A 23,870-nucleotide genomic window follows, 5' to 3' on the forward strand; every position below is an offset into this window, starting at 1 on the left:
ATGAAACGAATAAAAGAAAGCGGAGCGTCATTTAGAAAGAAAAAGAAGGCAATGGAGGAAATACAGAATAAAAATACTGGAGCACTACTCAAATACATCTCCCGTGAATCAACTTCTAGTTCTTTTAATATTGTTGCCTCAAGTACTGGCAAAGAAGCTGCCCTCGAAGATGAAAAAACTTATTCCAATGTTGTTGAAGAGGAAAGACCTGGCTCACATACTGGCGAAGAAGTAGAAAGTTCATCAAGTTCTGATGAGGAGTCTGCTGCACAAATTATTCCGTCTATTTCTATGAAAGATGTTGGATTATGGCCTAACAAGATTGACGACAATACAAGAGTATTCCTGGTACGTCAAGGTCCGTTTGCAATTCAAAATTTAAACGCCGATTTTAGTGAAGGAGTAAAACGTCCAGGTAATACAATTAAAGCCAAAGGTGAAACAAGAAAGCTTAATCGCGACTGGCTTTTTCAAATTTTGCCTAATGGTGAAAAGCTGTTAAGATCGTGGATGGTGTATTCACCACCGAAGAAAAGTATTTATTGTTTTTGCTGCAAACTGTTTGATGATCTTTGTCAATCAAGTTTTAACACGGAAAATGGTTTTAATAAATGGTGGAAACTTCATCCCAAAACAAGTCAACACGAGTTGAGCCCACTGCACATTCGATCATTTTCCCAATGGAAGCAATTAGAAATAAGACTTGGACATGGTGCAACTTTTGATAAACTACAACAACAGAATATTGATAAGGAAATTAAAAAATGGAAGGAAATTCTTACAAGAATACTTGATATAATTAGATTCTTAGCAAAACAAAATGTGGCGTTTCGAGGTCATCGTGAAAGTGTTCATCAGGAAGACATCAATTCAATGGAAAATAGAGGAAATTTTCTAGAGCTTGTTGACTTGTTGGCTAAGTACGACCCAGTATTACGTGAACATGTAATAAAAATTAAGATGGGTAATAAATATAGTATCTCTTATTTGTCGCCGAAGATTCAGAACGAATTCATAGAGCTATTGGGAGGCGCAGTGAGAAAAACAATTATAGATCAAATAAAGAAAGCTAAATACTTTTGTATGATATTTGACAGCACTCCAGATATTTCTCACAAAGATCAAACCAGTCAAATTATTAGATATGTAGTTATTGATGGTAGCGAAGTTAAAGTTGTAGAATCGTTTATTGATTTTGTAGAAACTAAAGGAAAAACTGCCGAGGAAATCACAAATATGATTTTAACAAAATTAGAAAATGACGGTTTAGATATAAAAAATTGCAGAGGACAGGCTTACGATAATGCTGCCATCATGGCAGGAAAGCACAGCGGTGTTCAAACTCGCATTAAGGAAATAAATCCAAATGCAGAATTTGTAGCATGTACAAATCATTCTTTAAACCTGGCATGTTTACACGCAGCTTCTACTGATATCGATTCCATAACATTTTTTGGAACTATCGAACAGTTGTTTTCGTTGTTTTCTTCTTCCACTCATCGATGGGATGTTTTACTTTCTGTCACTGGTCAAGGTGTTAAACGCAGTGTAGAAACTCGCTGGAGCGCTAGAGCAGAAGCGGTAACTATAGTAAAAAACCAATTTTTTTACATTTTAAGCGCTTTAGAAAAATTGACATCTGAAGAAGAAAATAGTAAAACGAGATCAGATGCTGGAATATTACTCAATTCAATGCAATCTTTTTCTTTTCTATGTTATCTCAATTTAATGAAGAAGAAAATAGTAAAACGAGATCAGATGCTGGAATATTACTCAATTCAATGCAATCTTTTTCTTTTCTATGTTATCTCAATTTATGGGAACCCGTCCTTTTGGAAATTAATGACGCGCAAAAATACCTGCAAATAAAAGGGTTAAATATCTGTCAATGCCATATAAAACTAAATTCTTTGCAAACCCATTTCATGGAACAAAGAGATGCGCTAATACAAAACGCTGTTATAGCAGCCAAAACAATTTGGCTGCTATAACAGCCAAATTGTTTTGGAGATATCGACTGAGCGTCGAGTTAGAAGGAGAAAAAATATGAGTGGGGAAAATTCACGAGACGTGGGGCTATCCTTAGAACAAGAAGTACGAAGAGAAATGTTTTTATCTATGGATAGAATTATAAAGGAAATAAAAGAACGCTTTGATCAGTTGCATGTCCTTGCAAGAAAATATTCGTGTATAATACCATGTAACCTACTAAATGAAGAATTTGAATGTCAAATAAATGACTTTATTGACATTGATAAAGAACAGTTCCATATTGAAAGAAAAAGGATCCAGGTTTTTATGGCTGTACCTACACTACAAGAAGAGGCAAAACGTTGGAAAAACGGGGGGAAGGCCCTCTTGATCTACTAAAATTTATTCAACAGTATAGATTGCAAAATTCTGTACCCAACATTGTTATTTTGCTAAGAATTTTTTTAACAATTGCTATCAGTGTCGCTAGTTGCGAAAGGAGCTTCTCCAAATTGAAGTTGATAAAAATTATCTTCGTTCCACAATGAGTGATTTAAGACTACAACATCTTGCAATATTGTCCATAGAACAAGAAATTACAAATAATATAAATTTTGAGAGCATTATACACGATTTTTCTACTATGAAAGTTCGAAGAGTAAATATATTAATATGTTTACATACACATATGTGTACAATTTGTTTGTTTATCCAAAAGAAATGAAATTATTTATTTATAAATATAAAATAAAAAATATTTAATGGTAATTTTTTTTGTAAATTAGGCATATGTTTTGTCTCATAGGTGGGGAACCTGCGGCCTCCGTAAGTTTCTTGTGGCCTTTAAAAGAGTATCTTGTATTTTTATAAAAGTTGCATTTATAGGTATATCAACTTATGCGGCCTCCTTTATTACTGCCTAATTTAAATATGGCATCCAATGGTAAAAAAGCCCCACCTATAGTTTGTCTCAATTACAATTATTTATTTATGTTTATTAATTTATAAAAACCACCATTTGTTTGACTTAGAAAGGGCGACAAATTGGAGACCGCCCGGGCGGCAAAAGTTCTAGGTCCGCCACTGCCCAGAAATATTAATTTTGATCAAGAGAAATATATAAAAGCAATTTCAGCTGACGAACACTATAAATACCTAGGAATATTAGAAGCCAATGATATTCTCCACTCGAACGTTAAACAACGGGCAGCATCAGAATACATCAAAAGAGTTAGAAATATTCTGCAAAAAAACTAAATGGATTAAACACAATTAGAGCAATGAATTCTTGGGCTATACAAGTGATCCGATACACAGCTGGCATAATAAATTGGACAAAAGAAGACCTGGACAAAGTAGACCGCAAAACTAGAAAAGTAATGACCATGCATCATGCATTACATCCACGAAGTGATGTTGACCGATTGTACCTACCGAGGAGAATAGGTGGACGGGGTCTGCTGCAAGTGAGACAGACTGTGGAAGAAGAAGAAATTGGTTTAAGAAATTACATCGAAAATAGCGCTGAGCCAATGCTTCAAGCAATTACAGAGGGCCTTCTAAAAGCAACAGGAAACAAATCTGATTACAAAAAGGAACAACAAAATATCCGATATGTGCGCTGGAAAAATAAACCCTTGCATGGCCAATTTCTTCGAGATACTGAGGACAAAATTGACGTGAACAAGACATGGTAATGGCTTCAGCATGGATACGTTAAAAAAGAAACAGAAGGATTTATTCTAGCAGCTCAAGAACAGGCATTAAACTAATGCAATCAAAGCAAAAATTTTCGACATCAATAATAACAGCAAATGCAGATTATGCGATCAGAAAGATGAGACTGTAGAACATCTAATCAGTGCCTGCAGCAAAATAGCTCAAACAGACTATAAATACCTCCATGATCAAGTGGCCAAAATAGTTCATTGGCATGTATGCAAAAAATATGACTTTCCTACTTCTGATAACTGGTGGCAGCATATAATAGAGACCGTATTGGAAAACGAAACAGCAAAAATTGTCTGGGACTTTAGAATACAAACTGATCGGCATTTAGAACACAATAGATTTGACATCACAAATATCGAACATCGATAGGTTTGGATTATCGATATTGCAGTACCCAACGATAACAATATTAACAACAAAGAACTGGGAAAAATTACTAAATATCGAGAACTGGCAATCGAAGTTAGCCGACTGTGGCTTAAACACACCAAAGTCATCCCAATAGTTATAAGTGCACTTGGTGCAACTTCAAAGAAGCTATCCAACTATTTACAGCAATTAAAAATCAATGAAGTGACCCCATATGACCCTAAAAAAAACAGCATTACTTGCAACAGTTCATATTTTACGACGCTACCTGACGGACTATTCTCAGATTCTTGGGTAGAATCTGAATTGTTCTGAATCACCAGTCAAATTTTTATTTATATGATATCTTGTTTTGACTGTGTATCAATTATGTGAATAAAATAATAATAATAATAATAATAATAATAATAATAATAATAATAATAATTTATATAGAGTATGCTTTGCTAAATAACTAATGCATCATCATCATCAAATTACTGATAAGTACTCTCCAGGAGCATAAACGATAGTACTTCATGAAAAGGTTACATCATCACTTACTTCGTAGTGACAATTTTTCTTCAAATTAATCTGTTATCTACCAATACTCCAATATTACCAGATCATATATTTCGGGTTTCTAAGGCATTCTTACTGTATCAACCACATACATTTTGGTCTTTCTATGGGTAAATCTATAATTTACTACTGCAGTCTTAAAACCTTCCTTATCCAAAGGAATTATTTTGCTGTCTTTCCAATCCCTTGGAACTCTAGCAGAATTAAGAAAATTTAAATTAAAAACTTAATCAGAGGCATTACTAGTTACCTTGCACATGCCTAGAAAAAGCGACCTGACATTCCATCTAATCCAACAGCTGTATTTACATTGAGATTCTACAATATCCCAAGAACCTCCAATTCACCTGCTGCAGCATCCAGGCATGACTCTGTCACAAATGCCACAGCATTAACCTCACTCTTGAATGATATACCCTTGCAAACTGGTCACTCAGTTACTCAACTACACATTCCTGCCACTGAATTTTATGCAGATACACATAAAATCACTTACGCAGCGTATATACAAAATACTTGGTCACGTGCATCACCATGCATTCTAGGCAAATACATAAGAATGTTGAATGATATATGCACGTAAACAAGAAATTTCAAAGAATGATCCTTCGTTCGATAAAGGGTTTATATGGAGTCCTGTCTTGCTGGAGTTATGATTTTGAACAGTGCAGAGCAGACAGGTTTCTCAAAAGGCGAGATATCCCGGATGTTTAAGCATTGGAAAAATAACCTGCGTTACTTGTCTACGAGTCATGACTGTGTTCCTAAGACAGACAGTAAGGAATGAGATCTCTGTCATCTGAGGAGGCTTATATGGACAAACAGTACTTCCTGTGCGAATCAATGGACTAAAGCATTTCAGCACACCGAACTTTGCTCAGGGAAATGAATAGGATCAGTATTGACAGTTGCATGACTATAGGGAAGCTCTGTATTAAATAAAAGTTTCGAATTCAGCTGTCAGTATGTGTATTTTATCTTCTGTCATCTCATCACCATTAGCATTCATTAAGGTTAATGTTACATTGTCATTCTCCTTGCTTGGTACGTAACGAAATTGTGGATTCTACAGTAGTGCCAGAGATCGATTAACTCGGGAATTCGTCGAAGAAAGGCTTAATAAAAGCTCGTCTAGTCAGCAACTAGAATCGAACTTACATCATTCTTCCGGCACCATAGGGCTAACGGTATATTTATATTTAATCTTATGTTATTCCATATATTTTATTAGGAGGTATTTGGGCTATATGAATAAAAAAAATAAGCTAACGCCTTTTATTCTCTTATACGGAGTATACGAGGCCTTTATACCCTGTGTAGCTTTTGGAGACTGAGTGGGCGGTTCAATCTCCACCGGTAGCCAATCAGAGATAGCTGGCCCATGTCTATCACTAATTATAGCAGCGACCGGTGAAGAGGCTGGAAAACAAGTGCTGCCATCTCTTGGTACCTAACCCTAACAAGATATGTTACTGTCTGAAATAATGTGGTCGATTTTCTTGAGTTTACGGGATAAAAAATCAGATTTCCAGGAGGAAAACCCGCTTGCACGTGCCAGAGATGATCGACTAACTCAAGAATTGGTCGAAGAAAGTCTTAGAAAAAGTTCCTCCAGTCGGCGACTAGACTTGAACTTAAGTCTGACTTCGAGCGACCAAGCACAGAGGACTCAAGTGCCACTTCCAATGAGCTACACAGGCTTTGGCTAATTTATATTTAAATTAAATTATTTTTAATAATATTCGATAAATATCTTTGCTTATCGAGCATCTGAAAAACGTCTGACGTAGCTCTTAGAACTAAGAAACTTGGTGACCGTTGATGTATATACCGGGTGATTATAAAATAATGTCAAGTGTTCAGAGCCCTCTAGCGAGTAATGTATTGGACAAAACACACCAATATTCGGTAGATGTACACAGTGAAACATGGGGATTCGATGTAACGGAAGAAATAGTACCAAAAGTCGCCAACAGGGGGAAATTTTGGCGCTGCCTAATTAATTTTGTAGGTGTGACTAATGAATGACTAAATGGCAAATGAGAGACAGCACACATCAATTTCATGACGTTTATTGTTAATTACAAATGAGGTTCAATATAACCACCATTCTGATGTTCCAAGAACTGCATATGGTGCACGACATTTTCCACAGTGGCTCGCAACATATCGGAATTGATTTGTCTCACGTGTAACGTTATTCGATCTTTCAACGTTGGAATGTCGAGTACATGTCCTTGATACACAATGCTTTTAAGAAATCCCCACAGCCAAAAGTCAGAAGGATTGAGATCAGGCGATCTCGGTGGCCATGGTGTGGGAAATGCACGACTAATGATCCTTCTGTCAGAGAAATGTTGTCGCAAAACACGCTGTTCCTGAAGTCCGATGTGGGGTGGTGCACCATCCTGCATGAAGATGGTCGAATCGAGACATCCTCTTTGCTGCAGTTGTGGAACCGCAAAGTTCTGTAGGATATTGGCATACCTATTAGCATTGACGGAACAGGTCACTGGTCCATTTTTGGCGATTTTCCTAAAAGTATGGACCGATGATAAACGATGCCGTAAATCCGCACCACACTGATTTTGGGCGAGTGGATAGGCATCTGCAGACACATGTACGGATTAGTTGCAGCCCACATGCGACAGTTGCGTGTGTTAATATTGCCGTTCAAATAAAAGTGCGCTTCGTCACTCCATAAAATCTGCCACAGCCATGCATCATCCACTTCCATGCGCGCTAAGAATCTCAAAGATAAGTTGATTCGTGTGGTCGCATCACCAGGGCGCAATTCTTGAACATGACTGATTTTATAGGGGTAAAACTTCAACATCTGATGTATAATTTTCCACTCCGTTGTGTATGCTATATCCGTTTGCCAGGATATTGCTCATGCACTGCTGGTACCCTGCACATTCGTCATTTCCTGTTCCACAATGGCAGTTGCAACTTGTTGGTGATTGATTGGTTTTTGTCCCCTACCTACATGCACTGCTAGAGTTCCAGTAGTTTCAAATCGCCGAATCAGTTTTCGTAAGTTTGTTATGCTAATCGGTCCTTTTCGTAAATTTTTCATATGCCGAAAATACGAAGACAAGCACTGGCATTATTGTTCTGCTGATAATAGAGTTTGACTAACAAAGCACGTAAGGTAGAAGGCATCGAAAAGCAGTTCAAATGATAAGAAATCTCACAGGCTTTCCTTTTATTGCATGATAGCTCGGAAGAAATGCGATAATGCGAATGAATGCATTTTACTCGGTAAACAGCTCCAAAATTTCCCCTGTTGGAGACTTTTGGTACTATTTATTTTTCGTTAAATCGAATCCCCATGTTCCACCGTGTACGTCTACCGAATGTTGGTGTTTCGTCCATTACATTACTCGCTAGAGGGCTCCATCTCAAAAAAAAAAAAAAAAAAAAAAAAATATATATATATATATATATATATATATATATATATATATATATATATTGAGATGGATTGGTCAGTTCAGCATCCACTGGTAGCCAATCAGAGATAGCTGGGCCAAGATGTTTACTAATTTTAAGTTAAGTTCCATCCAATGAACAGCCTACCAGTCAATGCTGCTACTCGTTGTTGCTAACCCTAACACAATGTGTTATTTTCTGAAACGGTGTGGGTTTTACATTTGATTTCCTTGAGTTTCTGAGAGAAAAAACCAGCTTGCTCGCGCCGAGATCGACTAAACTGCTGGGAGACAGGCTTAGAAAAGGTTCCTCTATTCTGCGACTACAATCGAAATTTTGGCAGCCTAGCACTCAAGATGCCAATGCCACTCTACTGAGTTACACAAGCCTACCCAAATTTCGAGGGAAAATTATAAACCTACTTGCCTGTGACAAAGATCGACTAACTGGCTAAAACATGGGTGTGTGAGGAAAGATTTGGTATTTAACTTATGTTTTAAAAAATTCCAATGGTGACTGTGAATATCCGACTGGTCACATAGTGGATATTATTAAAGAAACACAGAAAAGAAAGATTTTTTGTTTGTCTACAAAAATGCTTTGTCGCTAGAGTATATAAAAAGTCATTCTACATCCCTTTAATATATCATTATCATATTTAGTGTCTCTAACAGGCACTTAAAGTATCCATGAATTTCGTAAGGCTACCCACCAGAATCAGGTGGTTAGCATTATGCCTATAAGTTTTCTTTATGTATATTGAGAAAAGACACACTATATGCTATTCCAGTCAGATGGGTTTGACTAAGTATAAAGGAAGCTGCTTTTTTTTTTTTTAATTTTATTTTAATCTGAGTATGTTGTACCACCAATGCAGTAGTTGTTGTAATGACTTGCACCAGTTCCTATGTTATTGATTACAGCTTCTCGTTATAATAGAATTTCGTCTGTCAGGTTACGCATAGATGTTTTGATCAATTTTTGCACTATAGTTTGCTATTGATACCACCCTTTAATACCTTTCATGTCTTATATGATATATGACAATGTGACATCGAATGTAGTGGCTTAGCCAATCCCTTATTAGTGGAAATTTACGTTATCGTTTACTGAAGTACGAACAAAGAAATATATAGAGAAATATACAAAGAACAACTCATGGAGAAACTGTCTAAAAATGAAGGTGAACCAATTGGCTCTCCTATTTGCTAATTAGTATATGGCAGATTGTTCAGAAGTCTCATTTTAAAAACTTTGCTTTTCTATTGCCAAAACTGTTTTCTTGGGCATCTACTTCCTCTTTATATGTAGATAGAGTAACAACAGTACATATACATATGTGGGGCTGGATGTTAAAGTTGAATTTCCAACGGCCTGAGCTGATTTTTCTGAAATCGTTAATATTCGCAGAGTTTGCTGGTTTTCATCAAGAATAACAATATTAGAAATGTGATCTTTCGATGTATATCCTAAAGTTAATAGAATGTTTCCCAAAGCTATTGCTGATATTAACTGTCAGTTGAGTAATGAAGGTCTGTGTCTTGGAAATGAATGTAAAAGTGGCTTGTTGGAGGTTTTATAAAGACAAATTACAAAATTTGTCTTTATAAAACCGAAAATAAGACCTAACCGGAAATAAGCCCTAGATGATTTTTCAGGATGCTCGTAATATAAGCCCTACCCCATAAATAAGCCCCAGTTATGATCGTCATCCAGACGGACGCATTTGGTACGTCCGTTGCAACACATGACGGACGTATTGAATTATAAAATAATGATATTAATATATAATTAAATATAAATAAATAATATTATTGACATTAAAACTTAAAATAAATGATAATATGTTTGACATTAATACTTAAAATAAATGATAATATAAATTACAATTAACATGACATGACTGTACTTGAATAAATGTAGATTTTTGTACATAAATAAATGTAGATTGTTGTATATGAATAAATGTAGATTGTTGTACATCAAAAAATGAAACATCCCCTGAAAATAAGGGACAAGGTCAACTGGCAGACGGACAATTGGGTGACGGAATAAAAGATGAAATATGCAATTCTATTCTGTTGATCTATTACCAGGTAAAAATGAGTTAAAAGAACGGTATAAACAAAAAAATTGAAAAATCTTGCTTATAATTTTTATTTCTGAGCTTCACTGCGTAAGGTGTCTTGTTTGGCAATTTATCATTTGTTTATCATGCGTTTTGTGTGCGGTTATTTAGTTTAATACGCATTCGCAAGATATTTTGACTTCTATTAAACAGTAAGACTAGTTGTTTGTTTATTACATCGTTTCCGATATTTGTGTCAACGTTACAACTACCACGTGCAAAGAACAAGTTTCAGTAAATAAAAGGTATGTATTCAAAATTTATAATCTTAATCGTATAGTAAATTGTAAACGTGACATCTAAATTAATTTAAACAAATTTCAAACTTTTGATTATTTCTCAAATGAAGCAATTAAAAAAAAAAACTTTTTTTAAAATTTTATTTTTATATTTATATTTCTTGTTTCTATTCTTCAGAAATGGATAATTCAAGAATATTAAGTCAAAGAGACAAGGAAAAATATGCGTGGAATGGATATCTTTATGTTAAAGACAAGATTGATAAGAAAGGTTCAATTCAATTTTGGCGATGTGAAAATAAAAACTAAGGATGCAAAGGTGGAATCTGGACAAGTGTTGTCAGTGATGGATCACTAATTTCTGAAAAACAGGAACACACATGTACAATGAGCAACCCATCACAAATCAGAACTCAAGTTCGACAAAATGTTTCTTCTCCGGTAGAAGGAATGCTTCCAAATCATAGCAGTCTGTGCAGAAATATTCAAAGAAGATTAAAAAATTTAAAAGCCCCAATTAATCCTTATTCTAGAGAAACAATAATTCCCGAAGAATACTTAAATTATGAATTTAGTCCATCACAATTTGAACGTTTTTTATTGGCTGATTCTGGATCAGATCAGGTCGACACCATGAGAATATTAATTTTTCGTCGTGAAAGCCATGCAGTGTGGAGCCAAAGCATGATTGAATTATTTATGGACGGCACATTTTTACTTTCTCTCCCTCTTTTTGCTCAACTTTTTGTTATTTTGGCTAGAAAGGATGGAGGTCCTATTTTCCCTTTTTATATTGTTTATTATCTAATAAGACTCTCGAAACATACACAAAATTATTTTATATGATACATGAAATGTGGCCATTACTAGATCCCGATAATATAAATGTTGATTTTGAAATTGCCATTCATCAAGCGTTACGTATAGTACAGGGTGTCCCAAAATTCACGCAAGATTTAAATTTAGCGCCATTTGTGCGATAAAGTGTTGCCAACGAGAAAAAAAGACAGCTGACAGTTCAGGGTTATTAAAAATGGAGCGCTACACGAAAGAACAACACATTTTCATTGTTGAGCAATATTTTAAAAATAATGAAGATTTGGCAGCTACAGTTCGCAACATACAAAATATGGTTGGAATAGTGATTTAACTTCATCAACTGTGAAAAGATTAATTAAAAAATTCAAGGAAACTGGATCAATTAGTGATCTTATACACTCTGGCCGTCCTTCAACAGAAAACATCGAAGCAGTTCGTGAGAGTGTTGCTGAGAGTCCAGGAACATCAATTCGGCACCGTGGTCTTGAATTGGGCATTTGAGAAGCTCTCTACAGCGTATTCTCACAAAAGATGTGCATCTTTATGCTTACAAAGTTCAATTGACTCAAGAACTGAAGCCTACTGACCACACACACAGCGAAGAGAGTTCGTTGAATGGATTATGGTACAACAAGTGGATGCTTATTTTTCGAACAAAATTATCTTCAGCGATGAGGCTCATTTTCATCTTGATGGCTTCGTTAATCGACAAAATTGTCGCATTTGGGGTTGTTCAGAAAATTTACGAGTGATTGTTGAGAAACAAATGCATCCACAACGTGTCACTGTTTGGTGCGGATTTTAGGCTGGAGGCATCATCGGTCCATTCTTCTTCGAAAATGCGGCTGGTAAGGCAATAACAGTTAATGGTGCTCGCTATCGCGACATGATAATCCAGTTTTTTGTGCCTAACTTGCAAGATATGGATATGGACGACATGTGGTTTCAACAAGACGGTGCCACATGCCATACAGCCCTAGAAACAATTCAATTACTGCATAAGTCATTTCCTGGTCGTGTCATTTCTCGTTTTGGCGATCAGAATTGGCCGCTCAGATCATGTGACTTAACGTCGTTGGACTTTTTTCTTTGGGGTTTTTTGAAGTCAACAGGTTTATGCCAACAAGCCCACGACCACCCACGCCTTGAAGGAGGAAATTGAGCGCTGTATCAACGAAATTCAGCCACATTTATGTAAAACGGTCATGGAAAATTTCGACAAAAGAGTGCGTATGTGCCAGCAAAGCCGTGGAGGCCATTTACCCGATATGCTATTCCATGCATAACCCTATACTGTATACTTTATGAATCAATAAGAAATTACATTTTTTAATTAAAAACCTGTGTTTTCTATCAAAATTACCTCTTGCGTGAATTTTGGGACACCCTTTATTTACACAAGCTAACATAAATGGTTGCTTTTTTCATCTCGTACAAAATCTTCGTAAGCATTTAGCTTCATGCAGTCTTTTAACCAGATATAATTCTGATGCGCAATTCGCTTTAAATTCAAAAATGATCACTTCGCTTGCTTTCGTTCCAGAACAAGATATTATTTACGCTATTTCTGAACTTGAGAATCATTTATCCAATGAATTTGAACCAATTTTAGAATAGTTTACGAACACATACGTACGTCACCTAAGGAATAACAGAACCAGGGTTCCACCAATTTTTTCCTCAAACGTTTGGTCTGTGTACCAAAGAACAATAAATGGAAGCAATAGGACAAATACTTTTGCGGAAGCCTGTCATCGAAAACTGCAATTGAGCTTTGGCAGCAGCGCAAGTCATCTAAATTTATGGATTTTTATAAATGGACTACAAAAAATTTAAAAACATGTGATGTTGATTATGAAAGAGCAGTAGAAGGTTTCCAATATGAGCACAACCGATGAAGCTGACCAAAGAATTTTGAAAAAAAAGTTATTAATTACGATAGGGAAAATATAATAAATTATTTACGTGGTATTGCATATAACTATAATATGAATTAATACATTAAAAAAATTGTCTTGAATTTCATATACTTTTTTGTTTTATTGTATATATGTAACATTTGTAAATATGTTTGTTAATTACAAAATAATATTAATAAATAAATTAAAACAAAACTCTATTTTTTCTTTATTTTAATACTGTGCAATTATACTTTTTATTTTTAAATCATTTTCAGACCACTCTTTTTAACCATCGCTTTCTTAAATGATCCTACAAATTTTGATGTATGATATAAACGAAAATATATAATATAAATATTTATTAACTAGCTGACTCATTTTTTTTTTGTATGGGAAATTTCAATATAACTTCTATACAATTTGTAATTCTATACAATAAAAATAAACTTAATTATAAGTGAGATTTTTCAAATTTTATGTTTATACCTTCTTTTAACTCATTTCTCAAAAAAAATATTATTTAAATTTACCTGGTAATAGATCAACAGAATAGGATTGCATATTTGATATTTTATTCCGTTGCGCATTTGGCGATCGCCCAGTTGACCGTCGCCCAGTTGTCGTGTACCCGAAAATAAGCCCTGATGCGTCTTTTGGAGCAAAAATTAATATAAGACCCGGTCTTGTTTTCGGGAAAATGCGGTATTATGTTTTTAGGAGTTTAATTTTACTGCTGTTGAATGGCAACACAATACATTCTGCAATTTTGCATAAATTATCTAGGAGATTTTCGACAGTCTGAATATTAGAGTCGATTACTACATTATTCAAAAAGCAAAGTTTGCTTATCTGAGCTTGGCATGCTAATTTTCAACAGTTGTTCCGTATTTTTGCTCTGTGTCTGAAAATGGTTAAGGGTAATAAAAAAATAATAAAATGCTAAAATCTCCCAGAAGAATTCCAGCAGAAAGAGGAAAGCTATCATTGATCTCCCATTAACAATTACTGTTGCGTGAAATATCTAGTTCAGTGCTTCTATTATTTTCAATGTTGCGGTAATATAACTGACATTTTAAACATCCTTTGTTCAAAATTCTCAGTTGGTTGTATTCAAGGCTTTTGAGAAATTTATGAAGTTTAACGTTAAAGGAAGGATTTTATCTCTCATTCATTGTTGCAGCAGTTCAGTTTTTTTTTTTTTTTTTCCAAGAAACCTGCTTAATTTTTGAGCAGATAAGGTGTTCACAATTTTAAGAAAAATACATCTCGCAAGCAGATGCACTGTCGGACAGTTGCGCTCTCTGTCCAATTCGTGTTAGGATTTCTGATAGTGATAATGTGCATGCGATTGGACTGGATCCGCGAGGTTTAACTGTCAAGGGGCAGTGCAGCATAAGCTTTTCTTTAATAAAAGATTTACTAAATTCTGTTGACTGGATGTAATGCCCTGTAGCCATAGCCATTCTGGTTTCCAAAATGACCGATCTCTATCACGGCCAAATTGTGCTTTTCTTCCGATAACTCGAGTTTATAATCCCGCAACTGAAGAAATATTGAGCAGAATTCACACTATTTCAGAGAAATATATGTATTGTTGGGGATATGGACCATGAGATGGCGGCTGTTTTGATAGGATAATAATTACGGCGAGGTGAGAGAATTTTATTTCCACTAGTCAGCTTTTTAAAGGAAAATCATTACAAAAACATTTGGTCGATATTTGGAGGATAAGATACAACATGAGTTATATAAATAACCGGTAATATCCGGTTTAATCGAGTTCAAAAACTTACACTGGGGCAGGTAAAAGTCTTTGTAAAAGACCAAGTGGAAAACAAAGAACAAGATAGACAGATACTATTATTCAAGATATCATCATCCGACTGCAATGTTCATAATGGAGAAGTAAGGTTTTAGGACAGGCATGGTGGACTTGCCACATTTGGTTCAAATTTCAGTACTACAAAATCGCTGAGCTTTTTCTTGAACTGTAACTATTTTGATACATAGTATTCAAAATGTACTGGGCACACAACTTTCCTTCCATAGGCGAAAAGCTAACTTAGAATGGGTAAACTGTCAGTTTAACTGAAAAAGATTTCAATACGCTGGCATTCCATTGTACAATAATATTAATAATCAGCTAACGCCTTTTATTCCCTTATAGGGAGTAGAAGAGGCCTTCTAACCCTATCTATCTTTTGGAGACTGAGCGGGCAGTTCATCTCCACCGGTAGCCAATCAGAGATACCTGACCCAAGACTATCGCTAATTATGAGAGGCAACCGATGAAGACACGGGCAGACATGTGCTGCCATCTCTTGGTACCTAACCTAACCCTAACAGGATATGTTACTGCATGAAATAATATGGTTTCTACGGTCGATTTTCCTTAATTCACGGGGAGAAAAACCCGAATTTCCGGGAGAAAAAACTTGCTTGCCCGCTCCAGAGATCGATTAACTCGGGTCGAAGAAAGATTTAGCAAAATTTCCTCCAGTTGGCGACTAGACTTGAATCGACCACTTTTAGGTGCCCTAGCTCAGAGGATACAGAGACCTCATTGTGTAAGTACAATAAATATATATTATTTTAACCCTCTCCCCTCTCTTTCTTTCTCTCTGACACACACACACACACACTTCAAGAACTAGTTTAAAAAAAGATCAACAAATTATAAATCATCCGCTATTAATTTTAGAAAGAATTTAGAATTATCAAGGGCTGATTACTTACTTACTCAGATAACAAACATACAATATGATAGATGAGAGATACTCAAAACATTCTGTTTGACAGAATGTTTAGAGTATCTCTTTTTAAACAAATTGGCTTTCAAATCCCACCATGGCCATGAATGTCTATTATTGTATTTAGGTAGCAGATGAATATCATTTCCTGATATGAGACTACGACCCGCTAACTTAGAGGGCCAAACTTGTTTAAAAAATTACACGCTGTTCTCTACAGCTGGGTTTCCAGACCAGGTAGAAAAAATAATAAAATACTGTACAACAAATTATGAAAGTTAATAAAAAAATTCCTGTCTGCTTTCAAGACTAATGCATTATAGGTTTACAACCTTTGTGAGTGAGAGGCATATAAATATAAAAAAAGAAAAAAATCTTTCATGCCTTCTATTCTGCAAAGGGAGTATACAATTAATTAGCACTTTGGAAAAATATTTGGAAATCTGTGGGAATGCAGTTCATCGGTAGTCCTCACCAATAGTTTTGTTCTTGGCTACCAATAATTTTGGGACGTCGGAGATAGTACAACAGACCACTATCATACTCTCACTAATTTCTTGAATTGTAGATGATAATTATTGTGTGAAATAATATGAATTCTGCAGCAGATTTTTCGAATTATGATTTAGCAAATTCAGTCTGGCTGGGGGAAAAAAAACAGAAAAAGTTCCTCTAGTTAATGACTGGAATTGAAACTATAATAACCTTTCTTACAGGGATCAGCATTTCACTAGAAACATTGTTAAAAAAGCAATATAGGCACCATATGATAATAAATATATAATTTTCATTCTGCCCCTTCTGATTAGCTGTGTAGTTAGCGCTCCCGCTTTGCAACCAACTGCAGGTTCAAATCCCACTGTGAGCAAGAATGCTTGTGATTACCTTTAGGTGGGAGATGACTTTCATTGCCTGGTGAGAGACCACCGCTCCACATTGAGCCCTAAAGTGGCTTGAAAAAGTTCATTGTTTGGTCTCTAGAGCATGGTTTCCAGACATATAAGAAATAAATTCTAAAAAAAAATTGATAAAAATAGAAAAAATCCTGTCCACTTGTGGTACAAAATACACTATAGGTTTGCAAATTACCCTTTGTGGGTGGGAGCCACACACACACACTCAAATGGCCTGTTAAAGTTAAGTGACTTGGTTTCTATAAAACTTAAACAACACTTTCATAGTGTGATTAATCGTGTCATATTATGTACTAATATGGGTAATAGTGCATTATGTCTATCAATTAAGTGTGTTCTCTGAACAGTTTACCTGTTTGGAGGAATAATAAAGCCAACTTAATGGTAGGGAAACTAGCTACCACCATTTGAGACTGGCCTTACCTTCAGTTGAAAAGGCGTTATTAAGGCACAATGAATGAGCCTAGCTCTTTCCTAGAAAGGCGTCATTATTATTGACTAAGGCATGGAAGCTGTTTATGAAATATACTGCTTGGAAAGAAGTCAACGGACACAATAGTGTGATGAACAAACAGCCATGGCGTCCACCTTAATAAGATACAGGACTTCCTTTCACTGCGATGGCTGCAGCAATTCTACAGGTATATTTTCCACAAGCGTACGATAGCGATCAAGGAATTTTGCACCATTCTTCCTATAGGCATGAAATGAGGTCTTGGATTGTTATGGGATCGACGTCCCTTGACCTCACCCGACGCTCTAGTTCATCGCACAGATATTCAACAGAGTTGAGATCAGGACTCTGTGGAAGCCAGTCAAATTTGTTGATGTCCACAAACGATGCAGTTACAGAAGCATTCTCATGACACGATACATTGCCTTGCTGAAAGAGACAATGGTTTATGTAAAAACGAGACAAAGTAGGAAATATGGCAATATCTAGAATGTTCAGGTGACTCTTGGAGTTGAAGGTTCATGACGTCACAAACAGAGGTCAAAGACCACTCCAGGAAAAAGAGAACTATACATCATACCACCACCTCCGAATTTCATAGTTAGGGTTACGCATTCTGGTAAGAGACAGTTACCGAGCATCCACCATACTCACACCCGTCCATCTGCTCACTAGAGAGTGTAACGTGATTCATCGCTCTATAACACAGGTCTCCAACTCTACACGCTCTTTGCAACTAGTGAAGACGACGTTGCATGTTGGTTCGGGTAATGGGGGGACTTGAATATTGCTCATACCACGAAAATCCATGTTGTGTGCCTTGGTTCTGAATGTTTTTGTGCAGATTCGTATTCCAAATGATGCCCGGAACTCCGCATTCAATGTATCCACCGACGAATGGCGAGTTTTGCATATTATCCTTCGTAGGATCATACGGTCATGTTCTGTGAGTGTGGTGGTTCGTCCACTCCAGATAGCATTTGCAGTCGACTCCCAGCTCAGTATATCGCTGATTGGAATGGAATGTCAAAAATTTGCCGAATAGATAGGCCTGCCACATGGTATCCTGTCACAATGCCTCTTTCAAACTCTGCCAGTTTCGTTCTCGCAACCGTTTCACCCGGAAGCAGTTGCACTGACTTGGGAGCATCGTATTCCTCCAATTTATACCGGCTACAAACGTGACTATTACATGGCACGATGCACCTTGTTCATGAGGGGGGGGGGTTCCATTGATCTCTCTCCAAGCAGAGTATATATAGTTTAAAGAACGGAAAAAGTTGTAAACCTTACATTAGTACTGTAGGGTTTAGTACTGAAGCTAGGATTTCTTAGCTTCAGTGGCCCATCCAGAGGGGGATGGAAAAGGGACCCTGCCCTCCCCAAAGAAAAAGGGGAAAAAACACTAGAAAATTTTTCAAAAATCTTTTCCTAATTAAAAATAATTTTTGTATTTATGTTGTGTCGTGTCTTCTATTTCTATATTATGAATTAGCGATCATTGCAGATGCTCAGTCATAGGTCGTATGCGATGCGTAGTGTGTGTATTTTCAAATCGTCTACTCAACTCGGGCCCCCAAGATTAAATCCGGAATGCGCTACTGCTTACCTTATCCTATTTTTATAAATTTTATGTTTTTATTTGGATGCAAGAACTTCTCTTTCAATAACTTTTCTCTCTCTCTCTCTCTCTCTCGCTTCTCTATGGATGTAAACATAAACAGGCTCCCACGAAGCCTATTTATACCCATATTCTACAATGTCTGATTGTTTTTTAACTATCCAAAAAAATAGTTTATTATACTTCAGAAAGTATGCTTCCAATGTTATTATAGTATAATATCAGATATTGTTTAAAACTTCTTTTTGTAAACAGTATAATGCAGTTCATGGCTCGTTCATCGCGTGTTACAGAACGGCTTATGTAGTTGTTCACTAGAACTTGAATTTGTGATTCATTTAATTTGGCACTGGTCGTCCATTTTTTCGGAAATTTATTTCTGGAAAATTTGCTATAAAGTATTAAGTAGATATTTAACCAGTAACATTTAGATTATCGTTTATATTTAAAATTTTATTATCTGGTTAGAAAATAATGTGCTAAATAAATGGGCGACCTTGAAATTCAAAATTTAGAACAAAACGAAGAGAGTTCAAAGTCAAACCAGTTATGGAGTCTGTTACCAGATCCTATTTTAGAAAATATTTTTTCGCATTTGAACTATAAGGACCGTGTTTCTGCGTCTCTCGTCTGTCATCGTTGGTCGAATGCTTTTCACGCACCCAAATTATGGAGAAAAATGTTTGTGGAACTTATAAGTGGGCCTGTGACAACCAACATCGAAAGAGCTCTGACTTTTATTGCTCGGTAAGTAACAATGTGTTGTCATCTTCACCAGTATATTTTTTCGAACCATAATTTCTTATTTCATTTTACTGCGGTAGTTCTTTCAGTTAATAATATCGGCAATACAATCCTAACTATTTATGATTAGAGAATTCTGTCTGCGTTACCTGTGCTTTACAATACGGGGTAGGAAGGGAACAGAAGTTCTTGTACTGAAGGGAGGGATGTACACTACTATTGTCCCCCACCTCTTTGTAGCACTATTCAGATGTGATAATTATACCACTGATATTATATCGTTGCTAATGATGCTGTTACACGAATAGCAAAGCCGTAATGTTTTTCTCCACCGACTTGATTGAATTTATTTCCCACTTAGTTCATTTTTTTTTATAGATTTTTCATGCTTAAAACAGTAAGCGGGAAATAGCCGTTTATTTGTTGAATGAGCTATTCCTATATACAAATGAAAGGCTAAATGTAGTTCTTTTTTTAAATAAAACAAATTAAGAGTACAGTATAATAAATTTAGTTTAATCCTTTATCCAAGTGTAAAATGGAAAAAAACTTCCAACAAATTAAGAGTATGTCAATGACCTACCTGGGTGGTGCTACTTTTAACACGTTCATTGTCAATCACGCGATATCGCGCGATGCGACTTCTCACCAAACGGCCGATCACGCGTTACCTGTGGTCGCGTGGACGTCGTTAACTGAATAAAAAAATTTAAAAAAATTTGACCACCTCACGAAATTCCAATTTTCAGCTTGGCAATGAAAGTGTTAAAGAAATTAGGGATGACCGGATGTTATGTGCCAAACTTAATTTAGCCGAACCACATGATAAGAAAAAGTTGAGGATGACAAAGAAATATGTAAACATAGAGATACATACAGTATATGTACTAGAAAAAAAAAAAAAAAAGACAAACTTATTACGACGAGAATAAAAAAATAGATAAAGACAAAGAATTTCGTAATTTTAAGAATTTCTAACTTAAAGGGTTTTTCTAACCCTTTAAGTTAGAAACTTTAAAAATTTCTAACTTAAAGGGTTAGAAAAACAAAAAGGAACACAAATATATATATATACAGTATATATTTAAAAAACAAATAAACAAAGCCAGCCGCATGACGGTATGCTCGCCGTTTTTAGCTTAATGTTTTTACTTAGGAGCTTCGGTTGTTATTAAAGCATTAAAATCAACATTTTTATTGATGTTTAATAAAATAATAAATAGTCTTTAACCTATTACAGCTAGTATAAAAATTTATGGCACAAATTCTTAAGACCATTAAAAAAAGAGTTCGTTACAGGTGCTTTTATTGATTTTGTTAACTGAATAAAATAAACGTCTCAAACAGCAGTTAATTTCGAATTTAAGATTTAATAAACCGCAATAATATTTTATTAAATATATATATATACTTGTTACGTGTATAGAGTGTAATGATTTTACAAAATGTATCAATATTCTCTCTCTCTCTCTCTCTCTACAATGCTTTTTGGTTGGAAAGACCTGGATTTAAAGTACGCGAAGAATCTCTAAAGGATTTTTTCCTGGAATTTCTTGTTTTTCACCTCTTAAAAGATAAACAAACTTGCTAGAAGAACACATTTAATTAACAGACATAATTAAATGTCTCAAGACCTTGCATCTGCTGTTAATTCCAAAACAGCAATCAATCTCTGTATGTGTGTGTATGTCTGTCTGTCTAACGCTCTCTGTCTCTCACACACAAAAAAAACGTTGCCCAAGTAAGCGGTAATTTAAGAAATGATTTAAAAAAGGACATGCTAACTGCAGTCCGCGAACTAACGAAGGTATTCAATAAAAAGAAAAATGAAACAAAAGTATCATAAGAACTACAGTCTACTACAAATAAGCAGGAACAAGCTAACTTAGCTCAGCCTACTCAGCTATACTCACAAGTCGTTAAAAACAATGCTAAAAATAAAGATGAATCTGAAAACAATCCTTGCTATAAATTAATAGTGAAACCGATAGCTCAACTAAAGAGCTAAGAAACCAAAAATATCATCAAAGAAAAAATAGACCCAAGAAAAATCAAAATTGGAATCACAAAAATGAAAAGTATTAATAACGGAGGAGTCCTAATTGAATCCAAAGAAAAGACTGACATATTCTTGTTACATAACGAAATCTCTAAGGAATACAAAGAGACATAAGTAGCAAATCCATGTAAGAAATATTTTTCCAAGGTTAATTATATATGATATTCCCAGCGAAATCGATACGAACAATGCAATTAACTCAATATGCATGCAGAACGAAGAATTCTTCAATGGAGATACAAAAATGACACCTGAAATTCATCATGAAATAAAACAAACAAACAAAAAACGAACAAGGGAAACTTAATTATTGAAGTCGATCTAATGGTGAGAATCAAACTGTTGAAAACTGGTGTTAAAATGCTGTGGAGAATTTGCCATTGCGCAGACTACGTACGTTTGAGGTGCTTTAACAGCAAGAAGTTCCACCATCATACACGACACTGTAGGGGGGGAACCACCTGTCCGTTCTGCTGTAAGGAACGCAAGTTCAGCAAGTACCCACAAAAGGAGTCCGAGATGAACTGTATAAATTGCCATAATTATCAAAAAAAAAAAAAAAAAAACAGCTAACGCCTATTTGTTCCAGTATAGAAAGTAGACGGGCCGTTTATCCTATTAAGCACGACAAAACCAAAAACGACTGCAAACACATGGCACTAAGCAAAGACTGCCCGACATACAACTACTACAGGCAGCTCAAAATTCAAAAGATAGATTGGAGAATTCTAGCAGCAATAAAGTTAGCAGAAATAGCACTACTTCCATCTTCAACACTCTATCAAGGCTGTAAATAACCCAACAGAACTCATAAATAAAAAAGCTATACGACTAGCATTAATTCAAGAACCTTACAAGTTCAACAACAAAATATGTGGCTTTCAAATTAATTATAAAATATTTTCCAAAGGATCAGAAAGAAAAAGAGCTGCAATACTCATGGTCAACACTGAAATCGATGCAATATTAATTTCTCAGCATAGCAACGAGGACTCGGTATCGAAATTACGTAAAACTTTTGTTGGAGTATGTATCTAGACTATCATACCGGCATGAAATACGAATTAGAAAAAATGGACAACATCGTGGATTTTATCATCCATTACGGCCTAATGTTTATTGAGAATTCTTGAGATCTTTTCGGAAAAGATCTTGTTCCGAAAAGATCTCAAGAATTCTCAATAAACATAAACTACGCACTACATTCAGACCATGTAGCAAATTACCCACCCTCATCCGCTCACCCAAGGACAGCATTCCTCCTTTATCACATCCAGGAGTCTACCAAGTACCCCGCTCATGCAATCAAGCCTACTACGGTCAAACAGGAAGAACTGTGAACATCCGCATCAGCGAACATAAAAGATACGTCCGGAATTATCATTATGGGAAGTCGGGCCTAGCAGACCATGCTCTGGATACCCCTGCACACAGGATCAACTGGAAAAACACAAAAGTACTACACAGAAACCCGTATAAATCAGAGATTGTTCTTAGAGGCGACAGAAGCCCTAAAACACACTCCAAATCTCAACAAATATGGCTGTATTAACTTGCCGAAGATCTGGGAGACAGTCATATTAAGAAAAAACTAGCACTTTTCTAGGACTCTAGTAATATATGATAGCTTTTTTTTTCCCAGATAGAGGGCGCCAAAATCAGGACTCTAGTCTTTGTGTTGCTGCTACAATTTTGTCTAAGTACACCATGTTGTTTTAGTCTCGCGTATTTTGACAAACAGTGTTTTTGTGCTCTGAAGATGCTGGTTATAACACCAGCGAAATATCAGCATTAAGTTAATAAATTAATTATTTACTTAGTTTCTGTGTTCTATTATACCGTTGTTTATTATAAAATAATAAACATGTTCGACGAACACATAAGTCTGTCCACACGTCTAATGAAAGAAGTCAAACAAAGCTGACTGCAAGGTTGTTCTGAAACCAGGTTTCTGGAACATTCGGTCCAACTCGCTATTAAGACCTCTTTTCACTACTGAAACAAAAGTCATTGCTCTCACCGATGATAATGAGTCAGGGACACGACAGATTACAATTAGAAGTAATGGCCAAAGAAGAACTTGCAGGTGAGAAGAAAGTTACCTTCAATAGCACCAAGTCTAAAGTGCTGCACATCTCATGTAAAAAATCAAAACAACCTGTAACAGTCTTCCT

The 23,870-nt window shown here is 35.6% G+C and overlaps 2 protein-coding genes across 2 annotated transcripts in view; both read left to right on the forward strand.

The window, feature by feature from the left end:
* On the forward strand, positions 1-19,211 carry LOC150103984 (zinc finger MYM-type protein 1-like). The gene is made up of 2 exons (XM_090397116.1): positions 1-1,581; positions 19,149-19,211. The coding sequence occupies exons 1-2, from the start codon at positions 1-3 to the stop codon at positions 19,209-19,211; spliced, it is 1,644 nt and encodes a 547-aa protein (XP_090253242.1).
* The window catches only part of LOC150103985 (F-box only protein 39-like), a 12,140-nt gene continuing 7,468 nt past the window's right edge, over positions 19,199-23,870 (forward strand). The window contains exon 1 of the mRNA XM_090397117.1: positions 19,199-19,640. Coding sequence (XP_090253243.1) covers positions 19,381-19,640 — 260 coding nt within the window. The 5' untranslated portion in view covers positions 19,199-19,380. The remainder of the gene's footprint in view (positions 19,641-23,870) is intronic.

Source organism: Typopeltis vanoorti, chromosome 8 (genome assembly GCF_054136105.1).
Source record: "Typopeltis vanoorti isolate ZY-2024b chromosome 8, IOZ_Tvanoo_1.0, whole genome shotgun sequence".
Classification (NCBI taxonomy): domain Eukaryota; kingdom Metazoa; phylum Arthropoda; class Arachnida; order Uropygi; family Thelyphonidae; genus Typopeltis; species Typopeltis vanoorti.